The following is a 23,852-nucleotide window of genomic DNA, read 5'->3' on the forward strand; positions in this document are numbered from 1 at the left end:
GGCAAAAATATAGTTTAGCTAACCTTACCAAACATGTCATGTTGGTTAACTGTTTCATCTAGTTTAGGCTAGCAACCTGCGTTATATTTCCTGATTCCCAGAGCTCATGTTTTATTGCCAATGTTCAAATGTATGTTGACGCATTCAGTATGACGTTCATTCACTCACATTCATGCATTTTGTGATGTACAAGGACACTACGCATGCACCTTTGTTAACATTGGCAGATGATGACATTTGTGTCACACTGACTCTTGAGCCGATGCCAGTGTAGAAAGTATGATACTTGTGTTAGCCTGTGAACTGCTTTAATTAACCATCAATGCTCTGGTATACTGTATCCTACCTGGCCAGCAGGAAATGGATGACAGACTAGCTGGTAAACATAGGATAGGAACATGTAGCAGCTAAAGAGCCAGATATTTCCATCATCCCAAAAAAGAGCTAAGGTGAGAAATGACTTAAACTGTATTGGTGAAATTGCTGTTTCTGCTCAATATGGTAATATAAAAATGGTCTGCTATCACATTTGCCATACCACCTTTTCGGTCATTATTTGCAAATGTTGAGATTACAATTTGTTGCACTTTCCTTATTTGGCCAAATATCAATTAACCATCCTTTTTTTACTTCTGCATTCGTGGAAGCGCTATTAATGCACTAGGGGATTATTCACTTTCTGACATTTACTATGAGATGCTGACCGTCCACTTCACACTCGGAGGCAAACCCCCCCGAGTGATGTAGGTCACAGACTGACGAAGCTAACAGAACTTCATCATCAGGGAAAAATCTGACATGCAATCCTGAGGTCAACAAAGAACTCTGGACATCCTCCAATCGTTGGCTGGGCCTTAAAATGATGTCCTTGAAAATCACAAACAGAATGACGTAGCACAATGGAGTGATCAATTGAGAAAGTGTTGACAAAGTGCCAAGGATGAAGACAAAGCTTATGGTCCAGTTACACAAGGACCTAATGGCTCAAGGTAACTGACCCAGGGGCCCCTAATCCCATAGCTGCCCCTTCAGGACACCTTGAATTAGTCCAAGTTCATTGAACACACTGTTACTTTCTCACTGAGGGAAAAGAAAGACAGAAAGGCACTACAGCTTCAATAAGAAATCTTAGCTGTGTGCTCATCAAAGTTGTGGCTTACGTAGTTTTTGCATGCTACTGTGGTGGAGTGAATAACTGGAACAGGTCTTGGACCACTGTATTTAGCTCAGGTAGCATATTAAGTTTCAATGGCTCATGTCATTGTTCGACATTGTCACCTAAACTTCCTGTCCAAACTTCGTACTTATCACCGTCAAGAGGGTTATGATTTCAGTTTGATTTGTTGGTTTGTTTGTCTATTTGTCGGCAGTATTACCAGAACACTACTGAACTGGTTTTCATGAAACTTAGTCGAATAATAAAGCTTCTATTTCTGAGACAATCTAATCAAGGGATGGGCACAAGCATTGTTTTTCACTTGTAAAAACGCTCTCCAAGTGCCCTTCTCTTTTATTTATGTTTAAGTTGTTTAACCCTACTAACATTTGGTTGATAATTGTTCAAGACACTTTTTTTTTTACAGTTTTAAAAGGACCCACGACAAAGGCTTGTGTTAAGGCTTGAGTTTGTTTGATATTTAATGTGAATTCTGTACGGTAAATCCACATATTACTTTATGGAGGGCGTTAGTAGTTCAGCAGTGGGTTGTATATTAATCTCTGAATGGATGGCTCAATCCTGTTCCACATGATAGAGCAATAATATTGAGTAATAATATTACTTTTGTCGGTAACGGAGTAGTGTAACGCGTTACTTTTATAATTCAGTAATCACACTACAGTTACTAACATTGCCCCGACACGCGTTACTTCGTTACTTTTATGAAATCAGTCATAATCACACTGACAGACAAGAGGGGTTTCCGCCGCAGGTTTATATGTACGTAATCTGCGCGACTTGCCCACATCTCCACGTGCAGTACTGCATAAACATGGCAGAGTCAGCGATAACTTTCGAGGGGTGGAGGTATGCCCATTATTTTGAGTTCGTCCGAAGAATAGTCAGGAATGTGACGGTGAGGTGCAAACTGTGTCCAGGCCAGAAGCTGTTATACACTGCTGCAAACACCACGTCAAACCTCAATGAACACATGCTAAGAACACATGCTAAGGTGAAGCTAATAGCTAAGGACCGGACCCCCGAACCCAGAGTGAGGATGTTGTGAGTCGCCGCCGCAGACTCCGAAGCGGCACAAATTAGAATTTGGAGGACCGGTAACCAAAGCAGAGATGGACAGGCTTGTAGCATCCTTCATAGTAGAGGTAATGTTGCCCATTTGCACAGTGGAATCACCATCGCATCGTTCAGAGATATACTGCGCAAAATACAGATAGCAGGAGACAGAGGACAGCCATAGTCAGAGCTATCTGGATCAGTCTTATGCGACAATGGAAACTGAACTAAAGAGAACTTTTGAAACTTTAGCAGTCTGCGTGATCTGCCTGTAGGGAGGGGCGGGCCGGCCCTGCGAGTAAAGTAACGAGTAAAGTAACGAGTAAAGTAACGAGTTACTTTATGTAGAGAGTAACGAAGTAGTGTAATATATTACTTTTTTTAAAAGTAATATGTAATATGTAATATATTACTTTTTTTTAGTAACGACCCCATCTCTGCATATTACATATTACTTTAAAAAAAAGTAATATATTACACTACTTCGTTACTCTCTACATAAAGTAACTCGTTACTTTACTCGTTACTTTACTCGTTACTTTACTCGTTACTTTACTCGTTACTTTACTCGTTACTTTACTCGTTACTTTACTCGTTACTTTACTCGTTACTTTACTCGTTACTTGACTCGCAGGGCCGGCCCGCCCCTCCCTACAGGCAGATCACGCAGACTGCTAAAGTTTCAAAAGTTCTCTTTAGTTCAGTTTCCATTGTCGCATAAGACTGATCCAGATAGCTCTGACTATGGCTGTCCTCTGTCTCCTGCTATCTGTATTTTGCGCAGTATATCTCTGAACGATGCGATGGTGATTCCACTGTGCAAATGGGCAACATTACCTCTACTATGAAGGATGCTACAAGCCTGTCCATCTCTGCTTTGGTTACCGGTCCTCCAAATTCTAATTTGTGCTGCTTCGGAATCGGCGGCGGCGACTCACAACATCCTCACTCTAGGTTCGGGGGTCCTTAGCTATTAGCTACACCTTAGCATGTGTTCTTTGCAGGTGTTTGTTGAGGTTTGACGTGGTGTTTACAGCAGTGGATAACAGCTTCTGGCCTGGACACAGTTTGCACCTCACCGTCACATTCCTGACTATTCTTCGGACGAACTCAAAATAATGGGCATACCTCCACCCCTCGAAAGTTATCGCTGACTCAGCCATGTTTATGGAGCACTGCACGCGGAGATGTGGACGTGCAAGTCACGCAGATTACGTACATATAAACCTGCGGCGGAAACCCCTCTTGTCTGTCAGTGTGATTATGACTGATTTTATAAAAGTAACGAAGTAACGCGTGTCGGGGCAATGTTAGTAACTGTAGTGTGATTACTGAATTATAAAAGTAACGCGTTACTTTGTAACGCGTTACACCCAACTCTGTTTACGAGCCACCAGTGTGACTTATTTGAGCCTGTGTTTCCAGAGGCGGCACACATAAACCAACCAGTAAAAACAAATAGCTGTGAGCTTAAAGCAATATCTGCTTTATATTTGATCAACCTTTTTCATATTGCAAGCAGTCATGTTGTAATAAAATACAGTGCTCAGTTTTACTTTTATCTTTCAAGTTTTCAGAGGTTAGGAAAACATTTTTAAGAAAAAGGTCTTGAGCCTGATGCAATGTGTGCTGAATGATAAGAACATGAAAAAGAAAAACCCTCTTATATCCAGACTTGAGAACCTTAGACAGATTGTAAGCTCAAATGCTAGTCCTGTAGTTTTACCATTTAAATTACTTGATTATCTAATTTTGCTATGTTTAGTATTTTTACTGGTTAACATAATAAATCAGCCACAGACAAACTGTGCATGTCTTCTTAAATCTGCTGATATGTTAATTTTAGATTCTGTTTAGATGCCACTGTTATGGAGGCATTGCAGCCATTTTGCTATTGGTCGGTTGACACTTTTCAGTAAGTGTGAGATATAGCAGCTGTTAAAAATGACCAATATCAGCAATAATGACAGGAAAGTTGAACAAAAAACAGCTTAACTTTAAATCGTCTTTTGAGGCCCTTGCAGGCGAGCTAGAGGGATCATTTTGACAGCAATGGATTTTTTTTAATTCTATACTTTGCTCGTCATTTCAGGCCACCTTACTTAACAGAAATCAGCTTTGGAACGATTTTAAGTGCACTTCCAAACAAGGTATCGAAACGTTGGTGGTACCGATGGATATGTTGGACCTCTTCGTTTCATACTATATATATATCTCCCCACTAGGTTAAGAAATTAACAGTCTGATCAACATGGTGTGAATGCAGCAATTACGATTAAAAAAAAGTTGCAAAGTATCATAAAAGTTTACCACAGATCTTATTTTCCGCAATATTCAAAGATCCAATAGGGAGATTCCATTTCTTTAGTCGAGGGAGCCCTTGCGAGGCTGACTTCCGGGATGGCCTACAAAAATACCTCATCACTACTTAACTAGGTTGTTACATTTGTAAGCGACCAACATGTTTGTCAGTGTTAGGCAAAACACGCAGCCGCGGACTTCGCACGCCGCTACCCGGAATATTTCTCTCCAACGTGCGTTCCATAAGCAATAAACTGGACGAGCTTCAGCTACTGGTTAGTAGAAGCAGAGACTTTTCTTCATCTTGTGTTTTGTGCTTCACTGAGACCTGGCTGTGTGGATCGATCCCGGACTTGGCGCTGCAGCTGGGAGGCTTCCAGCTGTTCAGAGCGGATCGTGACACAGAGCTCTCTGGCAAATCAAAAGGTGGAGGAATATGTTTTTACTAGGGCTGTCAAGTTAACGCGTTAATAACGCGTTAACGCAAAAAAAAATTAACGCCACTAATTATTTTAACGCGATTAACGCATGTGTATTTTTTGTCCTCGGCCGCCGTAGTTTCAGAGCGCATCGAGTGTAAAATACCATCGACAAGCTGATGCTGACAGCCTCGCTCCTGCCGCCCGCTTGTGGCAGACCACACTTCCACGCTCACCGGCAGGCCCGGACTGGCCATCGGGAGGACCGGGAGGGAGTGTGTATGTGTGGCGCGACTCGCGCGAGCGAGGCACACCTTACGTGTTGTTGTTAGCATCTGGTGCTAGCTAGCTGCGCTAACGGATTTAAGGAGCTGTTTCAATGACATTTCGCCGACAACTGCGCCGAGCACTTGACTTTATGCAGGTAGCCAGACAGTGGGACATTGTACGAAAAGTCAGCACACTCAGCACGGATCGTACGCGCAACATGATTGCAGCGTCCAGGCAGCTCCCATTCGAGCATATATGCCTTGAGCTGCACATAGCTCCAACGATTCATCACAGTGTCTCCACACACACACACACACACACACACACACACACACACACACACACACACACACACACACACACACACACACACACACACACACACACACAGTATTATTGTATGAAAGAGGTTCCAGGTTGAATTGAGGCGAATATTTGTAATGTTCAGAGGTTGTTGTGTTTAATATTCATGAGAATATTTGTCATTGTTCAAATGATAATAAACAAACATATAAAGCATATTTGTCCACTCATATGTTGATAAGAGTATTAAAAACTTGAAAGATATCCCTCTAAGGTACATTTAGAACAGATAAAAAATGTGCGATTAATTTGCGATTAATCTCGATTAACTATGGACAATCATGCGATTAATCGCGATTAAATATTTTAATCGACTGACAGCCCTAGTTTTTACACTAACAGTGGCTGGTGCAACGATGTGACAGTGATTCTGCAGCACTGTTCTCCCACTCTGGAAACTTTTATCATCAACTGCAAACCCTTCTATTCCCCCCGAGAGTTCTCCGCATTCATACTGGTCGGTGTTGACATCCCACCGCATGCGAACGCGCAGGAGGTGCAACGCACACTCGCTGACCAGATACTGTGTGTGGAGAGGACTTATCCGGACTGCCTAGTTATTGTTCTTGGTGACTTTAACAAAGGCAACCTCAGCCACAAACTCCTAAAATACAAACAGTTTATTAAATGCCCCACCAGAGAGGGGAATATTTTGGATCACTGTTACACCACCATCAAGGGAGCCTATCACGCCGTCCCCCGCGCTGCATTGGGCAACTCTGACCACACCATGGTCCACCTGATTCCTGCATACAGGCAGAAACTCAAACTGTGTAAATCTGTAGTGAGGACATTCAGGCAGTGGAGCAGTAAAGCTATGGAGGAACTTCAGGCGTGTTTGGACTGTACTGACTACACGCACCAGGGTGAGTTTCAACAACAACAATCCCTGGTTCACACCTAAACTGAGACAGCTAAGATTGCAAAAGGAGGAGGCGTTTAGGAGTGGCGATAAGGCACGTTTTAGGGAGTCAAAGTACGTCTTCAGCAAGGCGGTGAGAGATGCTAAACGACAATACTCTGAGAAACTCCAACACCAGCTCTCAGCAAACGACTCTGCTTCTGTCTTGCGTGGACTAAAGGCCCGGACACATCGGGCCGATTTTCAGCGTCGATAGATGTCTGGCCGTCGATGAGCGTCCAGTCGCCCTACTCAGATTGGTGTGTCCTGCACTGTCGTGTCTTTCCGGCCATGCCGACACCTCCCGCTGCCGATTCAACATCACTCTGATTGGCTGTTCAGCTTAGCGAATCAGTGCATGAGAAGCGAAGCGGCAGTGAGGGACACAAACAAACGATTAAGAAGGCAAATCTGAGATTTCATTTAACTCCAGCTCTCGACACAGGTTCGGGAAAGCCCCATGAGCTTCTCGCTGTAGAGTGAAAATGGAACGCACGTCCCACACGCTATTTGTTGTTTGTTTATATCACGCAGTCTGTTATTCTTCTCTCGGTCTGTCTTCCAGTTGTTGCCTCTTTTGAATGATGAGTTATTGCCACTCACGCATGCGCAGTGCGTACGTGCTACTTGGCCGTCGGCTGAAGTCTTTGCGGTCGGCTGAAGTCTTTGCGGTGTGTTCCAGTGCGACTGTTGGCCAAGACGCAGGAGACGTGAGGCGACACAACAATCGGGTCCGTCGGGACGTGTTCTTTGGTGTCAGATTGGTGTGTCTGGGCCTTAAAGCCTCTTACACACCAAACTGACACCAAAGAACACCAAAGAACATGTCCCCTCCGCTACCGGCCTCTTAAACAAAGCCCGGCCCCCCCTCTGACACTTTACCTCAGCCACAACGTAGTCTCTGGGCGTTTCTCAATGTCGAGTACGCTTGCTTGGTAGCACATGTCTTCCGAGTCACTTGCTTCGGAAGCGAGGCAAGAATACTAACTCGTATTCGGAAAACAAAGAGTGGAACAGGCTAGCAAGTGTGCAGGTGTGCGTCATATGAGAGGCCCCGCCTTACGTTTTCCGCCACAGATTTGCAATAAATTGGTCCGTGCGCAAAGCATTGTGGGGATTTTAAGACCGCGGAGTCTACTCATGTGCAGCCTCGAAATTTCTCCAAACGAAGTACGCCGGGCTCTGTAGAATTCCAAGTATGCTGGAGATTGGAACAGTCCTTCGGCGGCACTCGATGACGTAGTATGCTTGAAATAGTGGCTCTGGAGCAGCTTTACTCGAGATTGAGAAACACCCACAATATGCATTACATTAATGCACACAATGTTCATACTGCTTACTGCACATATTCTTATTTCATATTTCATAGTTTATATTCTGTAATTCATTACATTCTATTTCGCTGTAAATTACTGCTTTATTTTATTGCTATTTAACTATATTTTATTACAGTGTCCTTAAAGATTTTTTGTTTTATATGGAGATTCTTTGTTTTATATTTTATGTATGCACCATGACATCACGTCAAATTCCTCGTATGTGTGAACCTACCTGGCAATAAACCTGTTTTCTGATTCTGATTCTGAAACCGTTGTTTTGATGTTGATTAATTGTCTGTTTTTTTGGAATTTCATCCGTTGCATCCCTACTGCTTTTAACATTTCTTAAAGAGGCCCTTTTATGCTTTATAGGATTTTCCCTTTCCTGTAGTGTGTTCTCTAGGTCTTTGTGCATGAAATTATCTGCAAAGGCTAAAATCCCTGTGCAATCCCTCAAGATGGAGTTTCTCTCTCACACACCCTGGCTGAAACACCCAATTATAGTCCTTATTATAGTTTAATATCAGTATGAGAAAAATAAAGAGCTTTTTTAACAATTAAGCATGGAAACATGTCACAGTAGAGGCACAGAATACAAATATGAATCTGAAAATCAGAATAATAGGGCCCCTTCCAGACTTTAGCTGTGTACACAAACAGTCAATATGTAGCCTTGCACTGCTTGGCCAGACCCAAAATATTACCTGATTTTCTTATTGTTATAGAGTTGAAAGAACTTTTCTGCACTTTCTCCTGGTGGGGGTCAAGGGTTAAACCTAGGAAGTGATTACTAGTTATCATCAGGGCCGCACTGTGCTATGTTGTAAGAACAACACATTAACCTTTGATCCTTAACCTCCAGTCAAGAGGTTTAATGTCACATAACAGCTGAAAGGTTGTTCCAGAGCTTTTTACCAGATGACCCTTTGCTTCAGCTAAATAGTTGCATTCTTATGTTAATATTTCGGATAAGGTTGAAAATCCTACATGATGTAAACCTTTTGCTTTTATAAACAGATCATTTGGACTACCCTTTGGCGGGCAGTAGGTGTTTAAAGTAGTAGCCATTTCTCCTACCCATCTATGCAGTTGTAAAGAGACCTGTTGGCCTACTGACGAATCGTTTTCACAAGGAGCAGCTAAAAATAGACTTTACCAATGTTCCTGCCGCCATTGGACCGGACAATCACACACAAACACGCACATGCAGTGATAACATAAATATAGATTTTAGCTATAGAACGTGAGGAAGTGAATGTTATGGTAATGATTTATTTCGTAAACCATTTTAATTTGATGACAATGATGGACAAGCATATATGTAAGTTTTGTGCATTAGCCTAACATTCCCCATCATTGTTTTAACATCTTAAGGCAAGGAATGCATGACATTTATCTTCTTTAAATATTGTTGGCACTTGTGTGATGATGATTTCATGAGCGTTAAAATCACTACAAGCGTAAATGTTACATAAAATAAAAGTAAAATATAGACCAAAACACTAAGCTCGGTTTCATTTGACTAGCATTTTTAATCATCACTATATGTCCTGTATACACACACACACACACACACACACACACACACACACACACACACACACACACACACACACCAAGAGCAACAGCCTCAAGGTGTCTGCTGACAGCCAGCTGCTTCGTTTAAGGTTACAACCTATCTACATTTCTTACATGCACATGCAGTATTGCAAACACACACACACACGTACACGTACACAAAGAGCTCACAATGACTATCAGAACAGATTACATGTAACGAAGAGATGCACATGTTTACTGTAGAGCCTAGATGGCAGTTATACAACAACACACAACTGAACATGGTAGTCTCTCTCTCTCTCTCTCTCTCTCTCTCTCTGTCTCTCTCTCTCTATCCTCCTCTCATGACCCGAGGGATTGCATAAGCAGCCATCTGAATATAGAATAGCAGACACTGGACAGTAATGACTGTTGTGCTTCAATTTAATTGGTTCAAAGACAATACCATGAGCCCTATGACCCCTTTTGCTTACATCTTCACCACTGATTGTACATAAAGTCTTCATCTTTACACACAAAAACATCTGTTATTTATCATGGAATTGTAGAAGAGTCACCTTGACAAAAGTGTGGACTATAGAGTGGTGCAGTGATGAGGTATTTTCGTAGGCCAACCCGGAAGTCAGCATCGCAGGGGCTCCCTCGACTGGAGAAATTGCATTTTTCCATTGGATCTTGCAGAAAATAGGATCTGTGGCAAACACACGTTTATTTTACTTGCAAGTTGTGTTCATTTTAACACCATAGTCTATGCTTTTTTTAAGCTTAAATGCAATTTCCAGAATTAACTAGCCAACGTTAGGCTATAAACAAATGTCATCATGGTTGCATGTCTGTGTGCTAATGTTGATGGTGTTATGTAGTCTCGTTGAAGATTTAGACATTCAACAGTGGTGTATTTACCAAAGTGTTGTAAGTCATAAAGCAAAACATGAATATCTCTAAAGCTTGTGTTTACCACAGACCTGATTTCAGGCATGTTACTACAAACGCGACTTCAAGACGAGGGAACAGGAAGTGGCAGAATGTTAATTATTTTATGGGTTTTAGGACTCATTCTTGCATCACTCTCCGGTAGTGACTCAGTCAGTAGGGGCTTGGACTGTGAGCCGTAGGGCCGCTGGTTCAAGTCCCTGAACAGACCTAAATATGGAGTGTGGACTGCTACTTGGCGAGGTCCCAGTCCACCTCCTGCCCTGCTGTGGTGCCCTGAGCAAGGCATCGGACACCCCCCCAGCCCCCCCACTCCCATTGCTCCCTGGGCGCTGTGCAATAGCTGCCCACTGCTCCTAGTACTAGGATGGGTAAAAAGCAGAGACCACATTTCACTGTGTGTGCTGTACAGAGATGGGGTCGTTACTCAAAAAAAGTAATATATTACTTTACTTCGTTACTCTCTACATAAAGTAGTCGTTACTTTACTCGTTTCTTTACATTACTTTTGCGTTACTCAGCAACAGCCTATAGCCACAACTTAAAACTTAGGCCTACATGTGCACACATATAACAATTACTATTGCAATAAGGAAGACATAACACAAGTCTTTCTTTTTATGCTCTTTAATAAAATAGGCTACCACAAGCTAACAGTCGGTGAAAACCTACCTATCACTGGATTCGGAGATCCTTAGCTATTAGCTTCACGTTAGCATGTTGTCTTTGCAGGTGCTTGTGGAGGTTTGACGTTGTGTTTGCAGCAGTGGATAAAAGCTTCTGGCCTGGACACAGTTTGCACCTCACCGTCACATTCCTGTCCTTTCTTCGGACGAACTCAAAATAATGGGCATACCTCCACCCCTCGAAAGTTATCGCTGTTGATGCTGATGACGACTCAGCCATGTTTATGCACTGCATGTGGACCATGGATGTATAATAAGAACGGATGTGGACGCGCAAGTCGCGCAAATGTTACGTAAATATAAACCTACGGCGGAAATCCCTCTTGTCTGTCCAAGGGAGAATCTAGTAATTCTTTATGTTAGTAGGCTAACTGTAGTGTGATTACTGAATTTATAAAAGTAACGCGTTACACCCAACTCTGGTGCTGTGTGCATGTATGTGTGACAAATAAAGGTTTCATCCTCCGGTTCTATCTATTGGGATAAAGACAGTCCTATCAGAGCTCTTGTCAAGGACTGATCACTTGTAGTTCCCAGTATAGTAAGCCATATCGTTAGAAGTGAATGTGTGGATTGATAAAGTTGTCCCAGAAGATGAAGTTTGACAAAGAGGAAATTGTTCATGAAACATAGGTCAGGGGATCAAGAAAAAAAAGTCGATGAGAGCACACTAGATCAGTAAAGTCACAGCCATAACAGAATATTGTCACATAGTTGACAAATAAAACCAACCAGTGCTTTACTTTGGCTTGTGCAGAGGTCAGTCAGCTTCTGGTAGGCTGATAGATTTTCACTAGCAATAACCTTTGAACATAGAAGCCTGAATCGGTTGAAAACGAAAGACAAAATCTTGATTTGTCATAAAATATGTTGAAAGTTTAAGATTATAGCATAAAAGAGTTTTACGAGTTTTACATTTTGATCACATTTTGCATAATAGAGTTGTAACATTTTAGAAATGCATACATTGTCCATGTAAAAAAGAATATGATTTATCTTCTTTTTTTGACATTGATATTCCAGTAACTTACTTTTTCTTTTTTATTGTTCAAATGTTTTGACTTGGATAAGTTTGACAGTGTAAAGCTGGAGTTACATTTCTTAGACACTGGGCATTTAAGATGCTTAACACCCACCAGCTGGTGTAAACAAAATGCAGACCATTTGTGACAGCTCATGAGACAACAAAGGCAGTTGAGTGCACAAATGTAGAATTTTTATGAGCTGTCGACTTTCCCTCTGTTGTTTTGGAATTAAATTTAGCAAACAACCAAACCAGTTTGGTGAATGTGTTTGTCTGCTCTACCAGTTTTGTCAGAAAACCAGCAATCAAAGCAAGCAATCTGTTCCAATGTTGTTTTAAATCTCCATTTTGTTAGTGAAATCAAATTGGAAGTGGCTGCAAAATGTCACTGTCAGCTTAGTTCTCAATGCTCAATGCCACATCCTTCATGTAACACCTACTATTTGTATTCTTGCAGGTCATGGTAAGAACCACAAGGACGCAGCATCAGTGCGAGCAACACAACCAATCCCTGCTGCCTGTGGGATCTACTACTTTGAAGTCAAGATTGTCAGCAAAGGTCGAGATGGGTAAGAAGATACAACCCTATTGAAGCTTTAATGACTGTCATTTTCTCTGTGCCAAAAAAATTGGCACAACAATAAAAACTTCACTAGTTCCTGCTATTAGTGTTTATTGTTCATACTCTGTTAAGTCTCAGGTTTTATGTTCATATGGATTCCTGCTCTGCATTGGCTGGATATGAACACAAGTGCCATCTAGGAGAAAATATAGCTATTGGCAACAAACAATAAGTCATCATCATAAGCAATCATTGGCCATGAGTTTAATGTATCTTTTTCCTACGTGGTTGCTCTTGGGATAGCTTGGTTGGTTGGTCAGTCTTGAGAGTTATTGGAAGGATTGATGTGAACATCGGTATGGAAATTCAGAGTTTGCTGAGGGATGTATACCTAATAATACTTGCCCATAATGCCATTTATAGCAGGGTACTTCAAAGGCAAAACCCTTAATAAATGTAGGCATAAGATGTGCTACAAACACATTTTAACATAGAACTCTTGCAAGGCAACGTTAGGTTTGACATAAAAGCTAGTCATAGCTTGCCAACATGCTAAAGCTAAATGATAGCCACATTTTAAAAATGTTAACATGCAAAACAGTACTGGAGAAGAGAAGACCTCATATTGGTGCACTTTATTTTTTGTGCTCTCTCAAAGTTAGAATTGTAAAATGCCTAAAAATGTGCATGTTAAGCTCATATGCAACATTTTTGCATTATCATGCTGATGGTATGAACCCTCATATGCTAAAATGCTTAACATTAAACGCGCATTGTTATTGTGTTAAAAGGCTCAATTTGCATTTTGAGATGCTCATTTCATTTCATTTCAAACCTTTATTTAACCAGATTGGTCCCATTGAGATCATAGATCTCTTTTTCAAGGGAGACCTGCAGCATATAGGTTCCACATGAAACATAAAACAATAAAGGACATCATACATTATATTTACAGGATACATTTACATAGTTATAGACATTTACAAGTACCCATAGTATCAACGAGCATTTCATTTAGCCTAGATGCTAACAGTGGCGTGCTATCAACATTGATGGCATCCATTTGGCTAACACAAGAAGTAGTTTAATGCTGGGATTTGAGTGATGACATGAGCATTTGCCAAAGCGAGGCTGAGTCTCTGCCAAACTCATTCAACTGACGATATTGATGACTCGTTCAATTGAGCAAAAAGGTTTTTTGCTGTGCTTTCTTAAGCTTCCTAACATGAAAAGGATGCAGGCCAAGTGCTTATCCAAGTGTGACGGACTTATGATGTCACGATGACCCCTGAGCTTCATCTCTCGTTGTCACGTTTGATGTTACGACTCTCACTTTGAGGCCTCTCGCTCTGCCAGATCAAAGACAGTATGTTCAAAGTTACCTCTGCCTAACATCCATAAAAGGAGGGATCTGAATATTCTAAGTTGCCTGATAAAACACCTAAATCATTGATACTCTGGAATCATTGCCAGTATATTTAAATGTTGGTTCATGCTAAGTAATTGTTTGATTTTTTTTCGTGCAGGTACATGGGCATCGGCCTGTCGGCACAGGGAGTCAACATGAACAGACTGCCTGGTGAGTAACATGTGAATGATGCCTCCATAACATAACCTGTATGGCAATGGGCAGATACACATTTTCAATCAATGCTGGTATTCATTAAAGGGTGTTACAATGGAAAGATGGTTCTCAGAATGACTTGATGACAGGTCGGTAAAATAACAAGTCGATATCTGAATATCTATTGCTAGAGCAATCACAAGATGGGGCGAAATAAATATCCCAAAGGATACTCAATACGAGTATGGCGAGTATATAATCAGGCCAATTTCAAACGATAACATTGGTCTGCATAGCTTTAAAGTTTGTTCAGTTAAGTTCTTTGGCAGGATTAGAAGAAAAACAATGTTCTGTTTCATGTTTAATTTTGGTTACACAATAGACTTTGCAGTTCTTTAGGGTCTGGCTATAACCTTGACATTGAACTTTTCCAATGACTTATGGGGACACCTTTTCAGCCATCCAACCTGATTGACTCAGATTACAATCTAGCATTGACAGTGCGGTGTTGATGGTTTACTTAGCTTTTACTGAATACAGATGTCTTATAGAGCAGGAATAGGTACCTGAACCTGGAAAGGTTTAAGTGTCTTGGTTTTTGGTTGGAAAGAGGTAATAAGTTCTGAAATAAGGTCTATTCGCAAGCCTGACAGATTTTAAAGTTTTCAACTACAATATAATATATAGCAGTAAACTTGTGTATTTCTAAGGTTTTATGTGTTTTGAGCGGTGCAGGAATGAGTCCTAAACCGGGAAATGAGTTAGCATTTTAGCAATTCAGCACCCACGACTCCCTCGAAGTCAATGTTTTTTTTAAATTAGTTTTTGGTTAGATTCCCAAAATAATGTCTGAAGTTAATACAAGTTGCACGTTTTATATCACATTATTATCTGCAACATAAAATAAATTCCACACGCTTAAATGTCTAAAGCTGTGTCCCTAAATCCTTTTGGCTTTTTGTCAAGGGAAACAATGGGATGCTGACTTGGGGTCAGCCTACACAGACACGTCATCCCTGCAGCAGTCTATTCAACAATGTAAACACTGGAAAAGGGCTGATTATTAGCACCCAGTCATTGTTTTCATTCAGGGCGTAGATGTTTTTGGTGCTGGAGTAGTGGGGAAGGATTGTGTGGAGGAAAGATATGAATTTAGATGAAAGAAATGAAGAAAGTGACAAGAAATAGATTTTGTGGATATGTGAAAGTAGCCGGACTAGTGCCAACATTTATGAGATTTGAGGATGAAAGCAAACGGAAATGAGGATGTGTGGCCTTGCTAGAGTAATTGGATGTGGCTTGTGGATTCAGCCCGACAGCTGCAGAAAGAACATGTCAGGACAGGTCACCATACAGTCATGTAGATCAGTGACGGATGATGTTGACTCAGGCTTGAAATCTGACCCCAGACTAATCTGACTGAAGAAAAAGCTTGCTTCTCGCTTTGTAATGATAGAATATTCAAATTATATTTTACATTAAAAAATACAATGTTGGGCCTAAACACCCAATTATAAGGATTTCAAATGCATGTTTGGCTATAGGATATGTGTGTGAATCTGTTTCTAACCTATCTAAGGGTGGCCTAACAATGAACAACTATAAAAACCATCTGGATTATTACCAGTTAAATGAAGTAAAATGAATAGTTAGACTTAAATTAGTATTATATATAAAAAAGAATGGTCAGGAATAATGCATCAGAGAATGAGCTGCCCTAACTTTTTGTCTCTAGTATTGATTTGAGGTGGCCTGTGGAGTTTTCTTGTAAACAAAGAAAAAGTATGTTTACATTCAGTGTTATTCACCAACGTGTGTGTGAGGCCTGACAAACACGTTGAATGCATTTCCTTAGTCATTAAAAAAGCCAAATGTATTAACATTTTAAACCATTAATTGTTTTAGCCATGTTTTCAGGTAGCTTTGCTGATCTGCTACAGCCAAGCCTCCAGGAAGTGAGCCAAGCTCATTTTCAAATCACTCGAATGGCCTTTATTGAAATAATTAGGGCCTAAAGTTGTAAATATGCTAAAATCGGAATCTAAATGTATTGTTCCTCTCCATTCATTTGACTTAGCCAAGAACGAGTGTGACAGAGCAGATTGAGGGTTGGACTTAAGGACTTGACTTATTTCACAGTGAACCTTTAAGCCCCAAAATACTGCTTCCATCATCAAACAACTCTTACAATACAACTCAGTCTTTCCAACTCCATAAGCCAGTGTATATAAACTCATCTCATATAAATAAATTGCCTCCACTCCCAAACTGAGATTAACCAGATGACAATGACTGTGACATCATCAGGGTTTTGTTGTCTATAACAAAGATCTCCCATATCCGCATTATTATACGTCAACTGACTTTGATGCATAGAATCAGTGGAGTTTCCCTTTAATTCAAGTATTATGTAGGCGGCTGTAACCACTGACTAAACAAAGTCTTCATTCCAAGGATACAGATAGAATGAATTACATGCTTTTATCACACATTCCTTAATGTCACACCCAGGCAAGTGAGTCATTCTATACATACTGTACCATTCCAGTGACATTGTTTACATGTGTGAACAAAGTTTGACTCAGACCAAGGTCACTGATTCAATTGCTAGGATCCAGAGAACAAAGGTGCTACTATAAAGATTTTAAAAGAAAACAAGACATCCTTGTCAAATATCACATTACAATATATTGTTTGCAGTGCACTGGCTACCTGTACATTGCCAATGCAGACTGTCACATGATACATTTCTATAATAAATGTGTGTTGATTGACTTAATAGCTCCTATTGTGAAATCCTAGTGGAGCGTTTATGCTTGTGCCCTAAACACCCTACCCCCAATATTCCTATGTCCTCTGCAAACACGCCTACACACACAGGGACTCACACACACAGGGACTCACACACACAGGGACTCACACACACAGGGACTCACACACACAGAGACTGACACACACAGAGACTGACACACACAGAGACTCACACACACAGAGACTCACACACACAGAGACTCACACACACAGGGACTCACACACACAGAGACTCACACACACAGGGACTCACACACACAGAGACTGACACACACAGAGACTCACACACACAGAGACTGACACACACAGAGACTGACACACACAGAGACTGACACACACAGAGACTCACACACACAGGGACTCACACACACAGGGACTCACACACACAGGGACTCACACACACAGGGACTCACACACACAGGGACTCACACACACAGGGACTCACACACACAGGGACTCACACACACAGGGACTCACACACACAGGGACTCACACACACAGGGACTCACACACACAGGGACTCACACACACAGAGACTCACACACATACAATGACAAACTGGCTCACTGATCTCTGGTGACATGGGAGGTAGCACAATGGTCATATAGTAGCTTACAACCTGAATATGGTCCCTAACCTATCCCACCCAATCAGAATCACTTTGTCTCCGACCAATCACAACAACTCCTCTGCTCTGGACCAATCACATTGTGTGGCTGTGGCCATTTGACCTGCTTATTGACTAGTCAAGATGTGACACACACACACACACACACACACACACACACACACACACACACACACACACACACACACACACACACACACACACACACACACACACACACACACAGACAGAGAGAGATCCCTCATTCTCCTCTCTTCTTGATTCACAAGTGTCAAAAGTCACACAAAGGGTGGAACGGCGCTGCGATGGATGCACATGTTTTCCAAACCTGTTCACATGTTAGTTATGAAAATATTTCTGGTTGCTAGGTTTCCTCTACAGATGGTCGATAGCCCTGGCCGACAGATTACTGTTGATTGCCTTAGCTCTGAGCGACTCAAAGTGTTTGTGTGCCACCTACAGTATGTGGTGTCCCAAACTCTGTGGACTTATCTGTGTGTGTCTCTCTCGAGTGTACTTGTTTGTGTTTGTCGCCACTTGTCTGTGTTTGTGCACACTTTTCTGTCCATCTGCACATATGTTTTGGTGTACTCTTGCGGTAGTTTGTGTTATATATATATATTTGTGAGTTTGTGTGTGTCCCTTTTTATAGTACAATGTTCTCCACTACTGACCTCTGTGTCTGATCCTGCTGTGGAGGCCTGCCCATTTCATTAGCATGTTGGAGCAGTGAGCCTGGCTTTAGAGGCAATATCCCTGTCAGCAGATTAATCTAATACCTCACACACATACACACACATACACATACACACACACACACACATACACATACACATACACATACACATACACATACACATACACACGCACACGCGTGCGTGTACAGAGAGCTGGCCCAGTATGCACTCAAGTTAAAAGAAACACACCAGTGCACACGGCGCATACGAATTTCACACATTTGGCTTAGGTTAATACTTTATTACATGCTCACATATACAAGTACGCATCTGGTATCTCACCCACGACCTACTTTCACTAACCCCGCTTTGCTTTTTGGCAACGACACACAAGCTGTGATTGAGCAGCTGTCAGAGCAATGAGCTGAAGCAGAGCGCCGGTGGGTCAGGTCTCATTCAGGAAGACAACTCCACCCAAACTGGACTAGTGTTAAACTAGAGGCGTAATAAGCTGGTCATCTAAATGACTGCAAGTGAATGTCTGATGTTCCCAAATGTAGTTGTTTCCCTTTGCCGAAGAGGATCCTGCCTTGTTGTCAGTTCTTTGTCGTACTGAAATCGATATTGTCTTTGTAGATCCATTCTGTGTGTTTGACTTGACATTAGGGTGCTGGTTTAGATTCACAGGACCGATGTGTATTAGATCTAAAGAGGTTAGACATTCAAAGAAAGACAGAGAGTATCTTCTGCTCCTCTTATACATGTTCATTTTGTGGTTGTATTTCAGCTTTGGGAAGCAGACAGGAGGAACATTCTAATGTCAGTATTTTCTTTTTGAAATGCTGGACACATGTCACCCTGTAGAGATTGCTTTACAGCCGCTTAGAGTGCAGAGTGTGTATATATAGGACTATACATTAAAGGGGACCTATGATGCAAAATGCACTTTTGTACGTCTTTTATACATGAATATGTGTCCCCGGTGTTCCAGGGAACTCACCAAGTGTCAGAAAACACAACCCTCTCTATTTTCCTCCATACCCAAAATCTCTAAAAACGGGGCTGCAACGGATCTGATAAAAACTGATCCAGATTTGAATTATTTTCTACGTCACAAAAGTGGTGCTCCGCTTAGTGGTCAACTCTCCACCTATCAGGGGAATGTGGGGTTGGGCCACGGCCGGCCATTGCTGCTCTAAAGCGCTGGAGACGCTGTAGTACATATACCAGGCGTGTAAGTGGCGCTGTAGTCTGCCACAAAAGCAGTGAAGAAGACTTCCCGCCCATGGTTGCCATGGTTGCCCTTCTGTTTATTCTCCGCTGTGGCTCTTTTTCTCCCTCCCCGAGGCAAGCGTTTGCTCCTGCTGCTGTAATTCAATGCAATCCTTCCCCGTCGAGGCAAGCACTGTAATTATCTCCGGTTAGTCCACCAGCAGATGACAAACACCCACCTCTCCGCCTCTTCCAAGGAACGAGGGGACCGTGCGGCAGAGTTTCAGTTCGATTTTCTTTCGCCGGTCAACATGTCCGTTAAAGTTTAAATCTTCCGGACAAAATTAGAAAAGTGCCGGTCAAAGGTCTTCTTTGTTATTTATTGAGTTTAAAACAAATGAATAACGACTCTATATAATAAAACACGGAGGACGGAGATCTCTTTTTCTCCCCCTCTTCTGACAGCCCAGCAGCTGATCTCAAAGCACGCTCCCCTCTCCTGCAGGGGGGCGTGGTCAGCTGCAGCTCACAGAATCAGCCCTTGCAAAAACAGGGCTGGAAAGAGCAAATAGAGCGAAATGAGGCATGGCTAAAATGCAGGATCTGTTTGGTATTTTGAAAAAAAAACTATATTTATTTACTTTATATAGGTATGGCCCTACAATATATTGTTCAAATATAGCATGATATGTCCCCTTTAAGGTCAGACTACAGAGTGGCTATACTACTTGTTCATGTTGTAGTTACTTGCACTTCTTAATATCTTCCAAGGTTGATTGAATATGGTTAAATCACATCAATATAAAATTCAAACTGAGAACATACATTTGAGAGCCTACTCATCTTTGAAGGAAAAGACTAGTGTAGGAACCAGTCCTAAAACCCTGAAATGAATTATCATTGTACCACTTCCGGTTCCGTCTTCTTGAGTCAATGTTTTAAAATGTTGTCTTGGGTAGATGTCTGAAATAAGATCTGTGGTTAACACAAGCTTAATACATTTTTATGCTTTGTTCTATTACATTTTATATGTCAGTAAATACCCCACTGGTGAATGTCCGAAGCTTCTATTGGAAATAAAAATGACCGTTGCTAACAAATTACTAATAGAGACTACTAAATGTCATATTGCAAACAAGAGAACATTAGCCACCTTTAGCTTAGCGGTGTTGATGCAGCGCCATGTAGCGTGATGTAGTTCATTTATAGCCTAACCTTAGCTCTTTTTACATAACCATACTTATTCATGTATGGCAAAGATTTATTTTACTGAAATATTCCCGAAATCCAATAGAGAAATCCCAATGGTTTTTGTCAACGTCCCTGTTGCCATGCTAATTGGTCCGGCAGTGGCTCAGTCAGTAGGGGCTTGGACTGGGAGCCGTAGGGTCGCTGGTTCAAGTCCCCGACCAGACCTAAATATGGAGTGTGGACTTCTACTTGGAGAGGTCCCAGTTCACCTCCTGCCCTGCCGTGGTGCCCTTGAGCAAGGCACCGGACACCCCCCTTCCCCCCCACTCCCATTGCTCCCCGGGCGCTGTACAATAGCTGCCCACTGCTCCTAGTACTAGACTCCTTGTACTAGGATGGGTTAAAAGCAGAGGCCAAATTTCACTGTGTGTGCTGTGTGCTCTGCATGTGTGACCATTAAAGAGGGTTTCATCCCTCCCTATTCTATTCTATTCTATAACTTCCAGTTTGGCCTACAAAAAAGACTTCAGCCCAATCCCAAACCACGCCCTACACCCTACCCCTCCGTTTGCGCGTTCGTGCGGAGGGTCCGCCACATTAAGTGCTGTTCCAAACCAACGAGTGTGGAGCGGTGTGGAGGGGGAGTGGGCTGTCAAGCCCTCAAACAGCATGTCTGCAGCGGTGCTGACTGGAGACCGGTCTCTACCTGACCGGTCTCAACGCTGTGTGTGTCCGTCAGGAAACACGCTGTTTACAAACAGTTCCATCAAACATCCACTGATAAACTGCGATGTTAACAACCTCATGATAACCTCATATGTTTTTTACTTAGGATCGTACCTGTGGTTAGTCTAGAAAAAGGTAAATGTGTGCATTTTATTATAAAGTTGTGTATATTTACAGACTGTTGCAAAAACTAAGAAGCTTATAAACATCAGGTTTAAAATTAAAAGAGCTTTGGAGTTTTATTTGAGTTATTAATTTACATTTTGGTCTAAGAGATGCTGATTTGAAACCGTTGTTACATACAGTTACGGCATTTCCTGTTTCTGCCGGAGAGAGGGGAGTTTGTCCCAAAGCTTGCCGCTGTATTTACTCCCTCCATCTGGCAGGAGGGTGCCTCGTTGAGCTGCGAGTGTCACTCCACAGAGTTCACTCCGTCACGGAGGGGGAGTGTGTAGGGGTAGGGTGTAGGGCGTGGTTTGGGATTGGGCCTTCATCTGTGCACCACTCCATTGGGAACCTTAACGTCATTTTCACATTTAAGCTTCATGCAGTAATCTTTTACAATGATTTGGTGGGATTGATGGCTTCTATTGGGAAATTCCAGATAATTGTTCAAATGAATGGTTCAATGGTGACTGTGACTGTGGTTGTGAGGTAGTGCGGTTGTCTTTAATTTGTGAGGTTGTGGGCCCCTATAGTCAACAAGACACTTAACCCTATGAGGCCCCAAATGGCATGGCCAGAGTGAATAGGCGCGTTCACACCAAGTACTTTTCCCACAATAGTTCATGAGAACTCTTTTAGTTCTGATGAACTAAAGCAGATCGCGTTCACACCAAAATGAGTTCCTGGGGGTGGATTAGGCAAATATGTACACATTTAAGGGGTTATACACTAAATGTTCTGACAGTTTTGCATGAAAAATTATTTTGTCAATTAACCATTGACAAAATAGTTGGTAATAATTGTTGCAGTTTAAAAATGGACCCATTTTTATTCGTTTTTTTGTATTCTTTCAAGGACTGGTCAAAACATCTGTTGTAAAAGAAGTATATTGACATGTTTTCCTTTTGAACAAACTGCATTCTAGAAAAATCTCATTGGAAGTTATAAGGAAAATATAGACTTGTAAAATAAAGCGTTTCCAAATGCGCTTACTGAGTGGTATACTGAAAGAACTCTACAGCTGCATAAATAACACACCTTAACCTACACATGCATCATTACCAGCAGGGATAAAACATTAAGGAGCTGCTGTTCCTGTTGTCAGTGACTCACCAGTTTCTTAACATAGCAGAGATCCTCCTGCTGGCCGTCCTCAGCACTGCACGCCATGCCAAAGACTCAGAAAGTGTCTCTGTGTGCGTCAGTGTGAATTTTCATGAAACGCCCTGCAGGCAGTGGTAGTCTGATGGGAAAATCTGAGCAGCAGAAGTCAATGACTAACTGTCTCCCTTGCTTCAGCGCGACGTAACAGTGACCTCGAGCAATTCACTTCACCTCAGATGCTCCGTTGTATTCAGGAAACTGAGCACTGCAGTATGACACTGAATAGGAAGCAGACTCATTTAACCTTGTTTCCCAACATTTTTCGTAACTAATCCTAATCCTTTTCCTATTTTAGGATGGGACAAGCACTCATACGGTTACCACGGAGATGACGGCCACTCCTTTTGCTCCTCCGGGACCGGCCAACCGTACGGCCCGACGTTCACCACAGGGGACGTGATTGGCTGCTGCGTTAACCTCATCAACAACACATGCTTTTACACCAAAAACGGCATCAGTTTAGGTTTGTGAACTTGGATTTCAATTGTGTGATACAGTAATGCATTGTTTGTTATTTACCGCATCATTTATAGCTGGAAATCATTGAATATTCTTTAACCTTTTGTCCTTTTTGTCCCTTAGGTGTAGCCTTCACAGACCTCCCTGTAAGTATCACTAAATGTGCATGATTTTTAAATGCCTTCTTAAATCTACTAGGGCTCTCTTTTACTATCAAACTTCCTTTTGCTTTACTTTTATTGACATATTATATCCGTAAGCTCCACCATTGCCTTGGGAGCCATTAAAATACTCTATTTTGTTTGTTTTTGGAGAAAATGTTTTCGAAAAATATGCAGTCTTTGATTTTCATTCAACACGTTACACTTATATGATGATGCCAAACCTATATGATCCTTGTCATACCATTCCTGTTACTGTAGTGACTTACAAACTGTAAAATATATAGTTTCAGCCAGGTTTGTCTGCAAATGCAGCCTACTGTATATTGGCAGTTGGGTTGGAAAACAACCTTTTTTTGTCCAGTGGCCGCACTAACTGGAACATTCCTCTGAAAAAAAACAACAACCCACAACCACTTGAACTGTTTTACCAGCCAAATAGGTTTTAAGAAAAGAACTCCAAATCACAGTTGGCTGCTGGCCACATGTTGCTAGAGCAGATGGAGTTAGCAACCACTGTCAG

The 23,852-nt window shown here is 41.8% G+C and overlaps 1 protein-coding gene across 1 annotated transcript in view; it reads left to right on the top strand.

The window, feature by feature from the left end:
• The window catches only part of ranbp10 (RAN binding protein 10), a 45,641-nt gene that overhangs the window by 5,187 nt on the left and 16,602 nt on the right, over positions 1-23,852 (top strand). The window contains 4 exon segments of the mRNA XM_034141416.1: positions 12,467-12,578; positions 14,098-14,150; positions 23,005-23,172; positions 23,292-23,314. Coding sequence (XP_033997307.1) covers positions 12,467-12,578; positions 14,098-14,150; positions 23,005-23,172; positions 23,292-23,314 — 356 coding nt within the window.

The sequence above is a fragment of the Trematomus bernacchii genome, unplaced genomic scaffold (genome assembly GCF_902827165.1).
Source record: "Trematomus bernacchii unplaced genomic scaffold, fTreBer1.1, whole genome shotgun sequence".
In the NCBI taxonomy this organism is placed as follows: domain Eukaryota; kingdom Metazoa; phylum Chordata; class Actinopteri; order Perciformes; family Nototheniidae; genus Trematomus; species Trematomus bernacchii.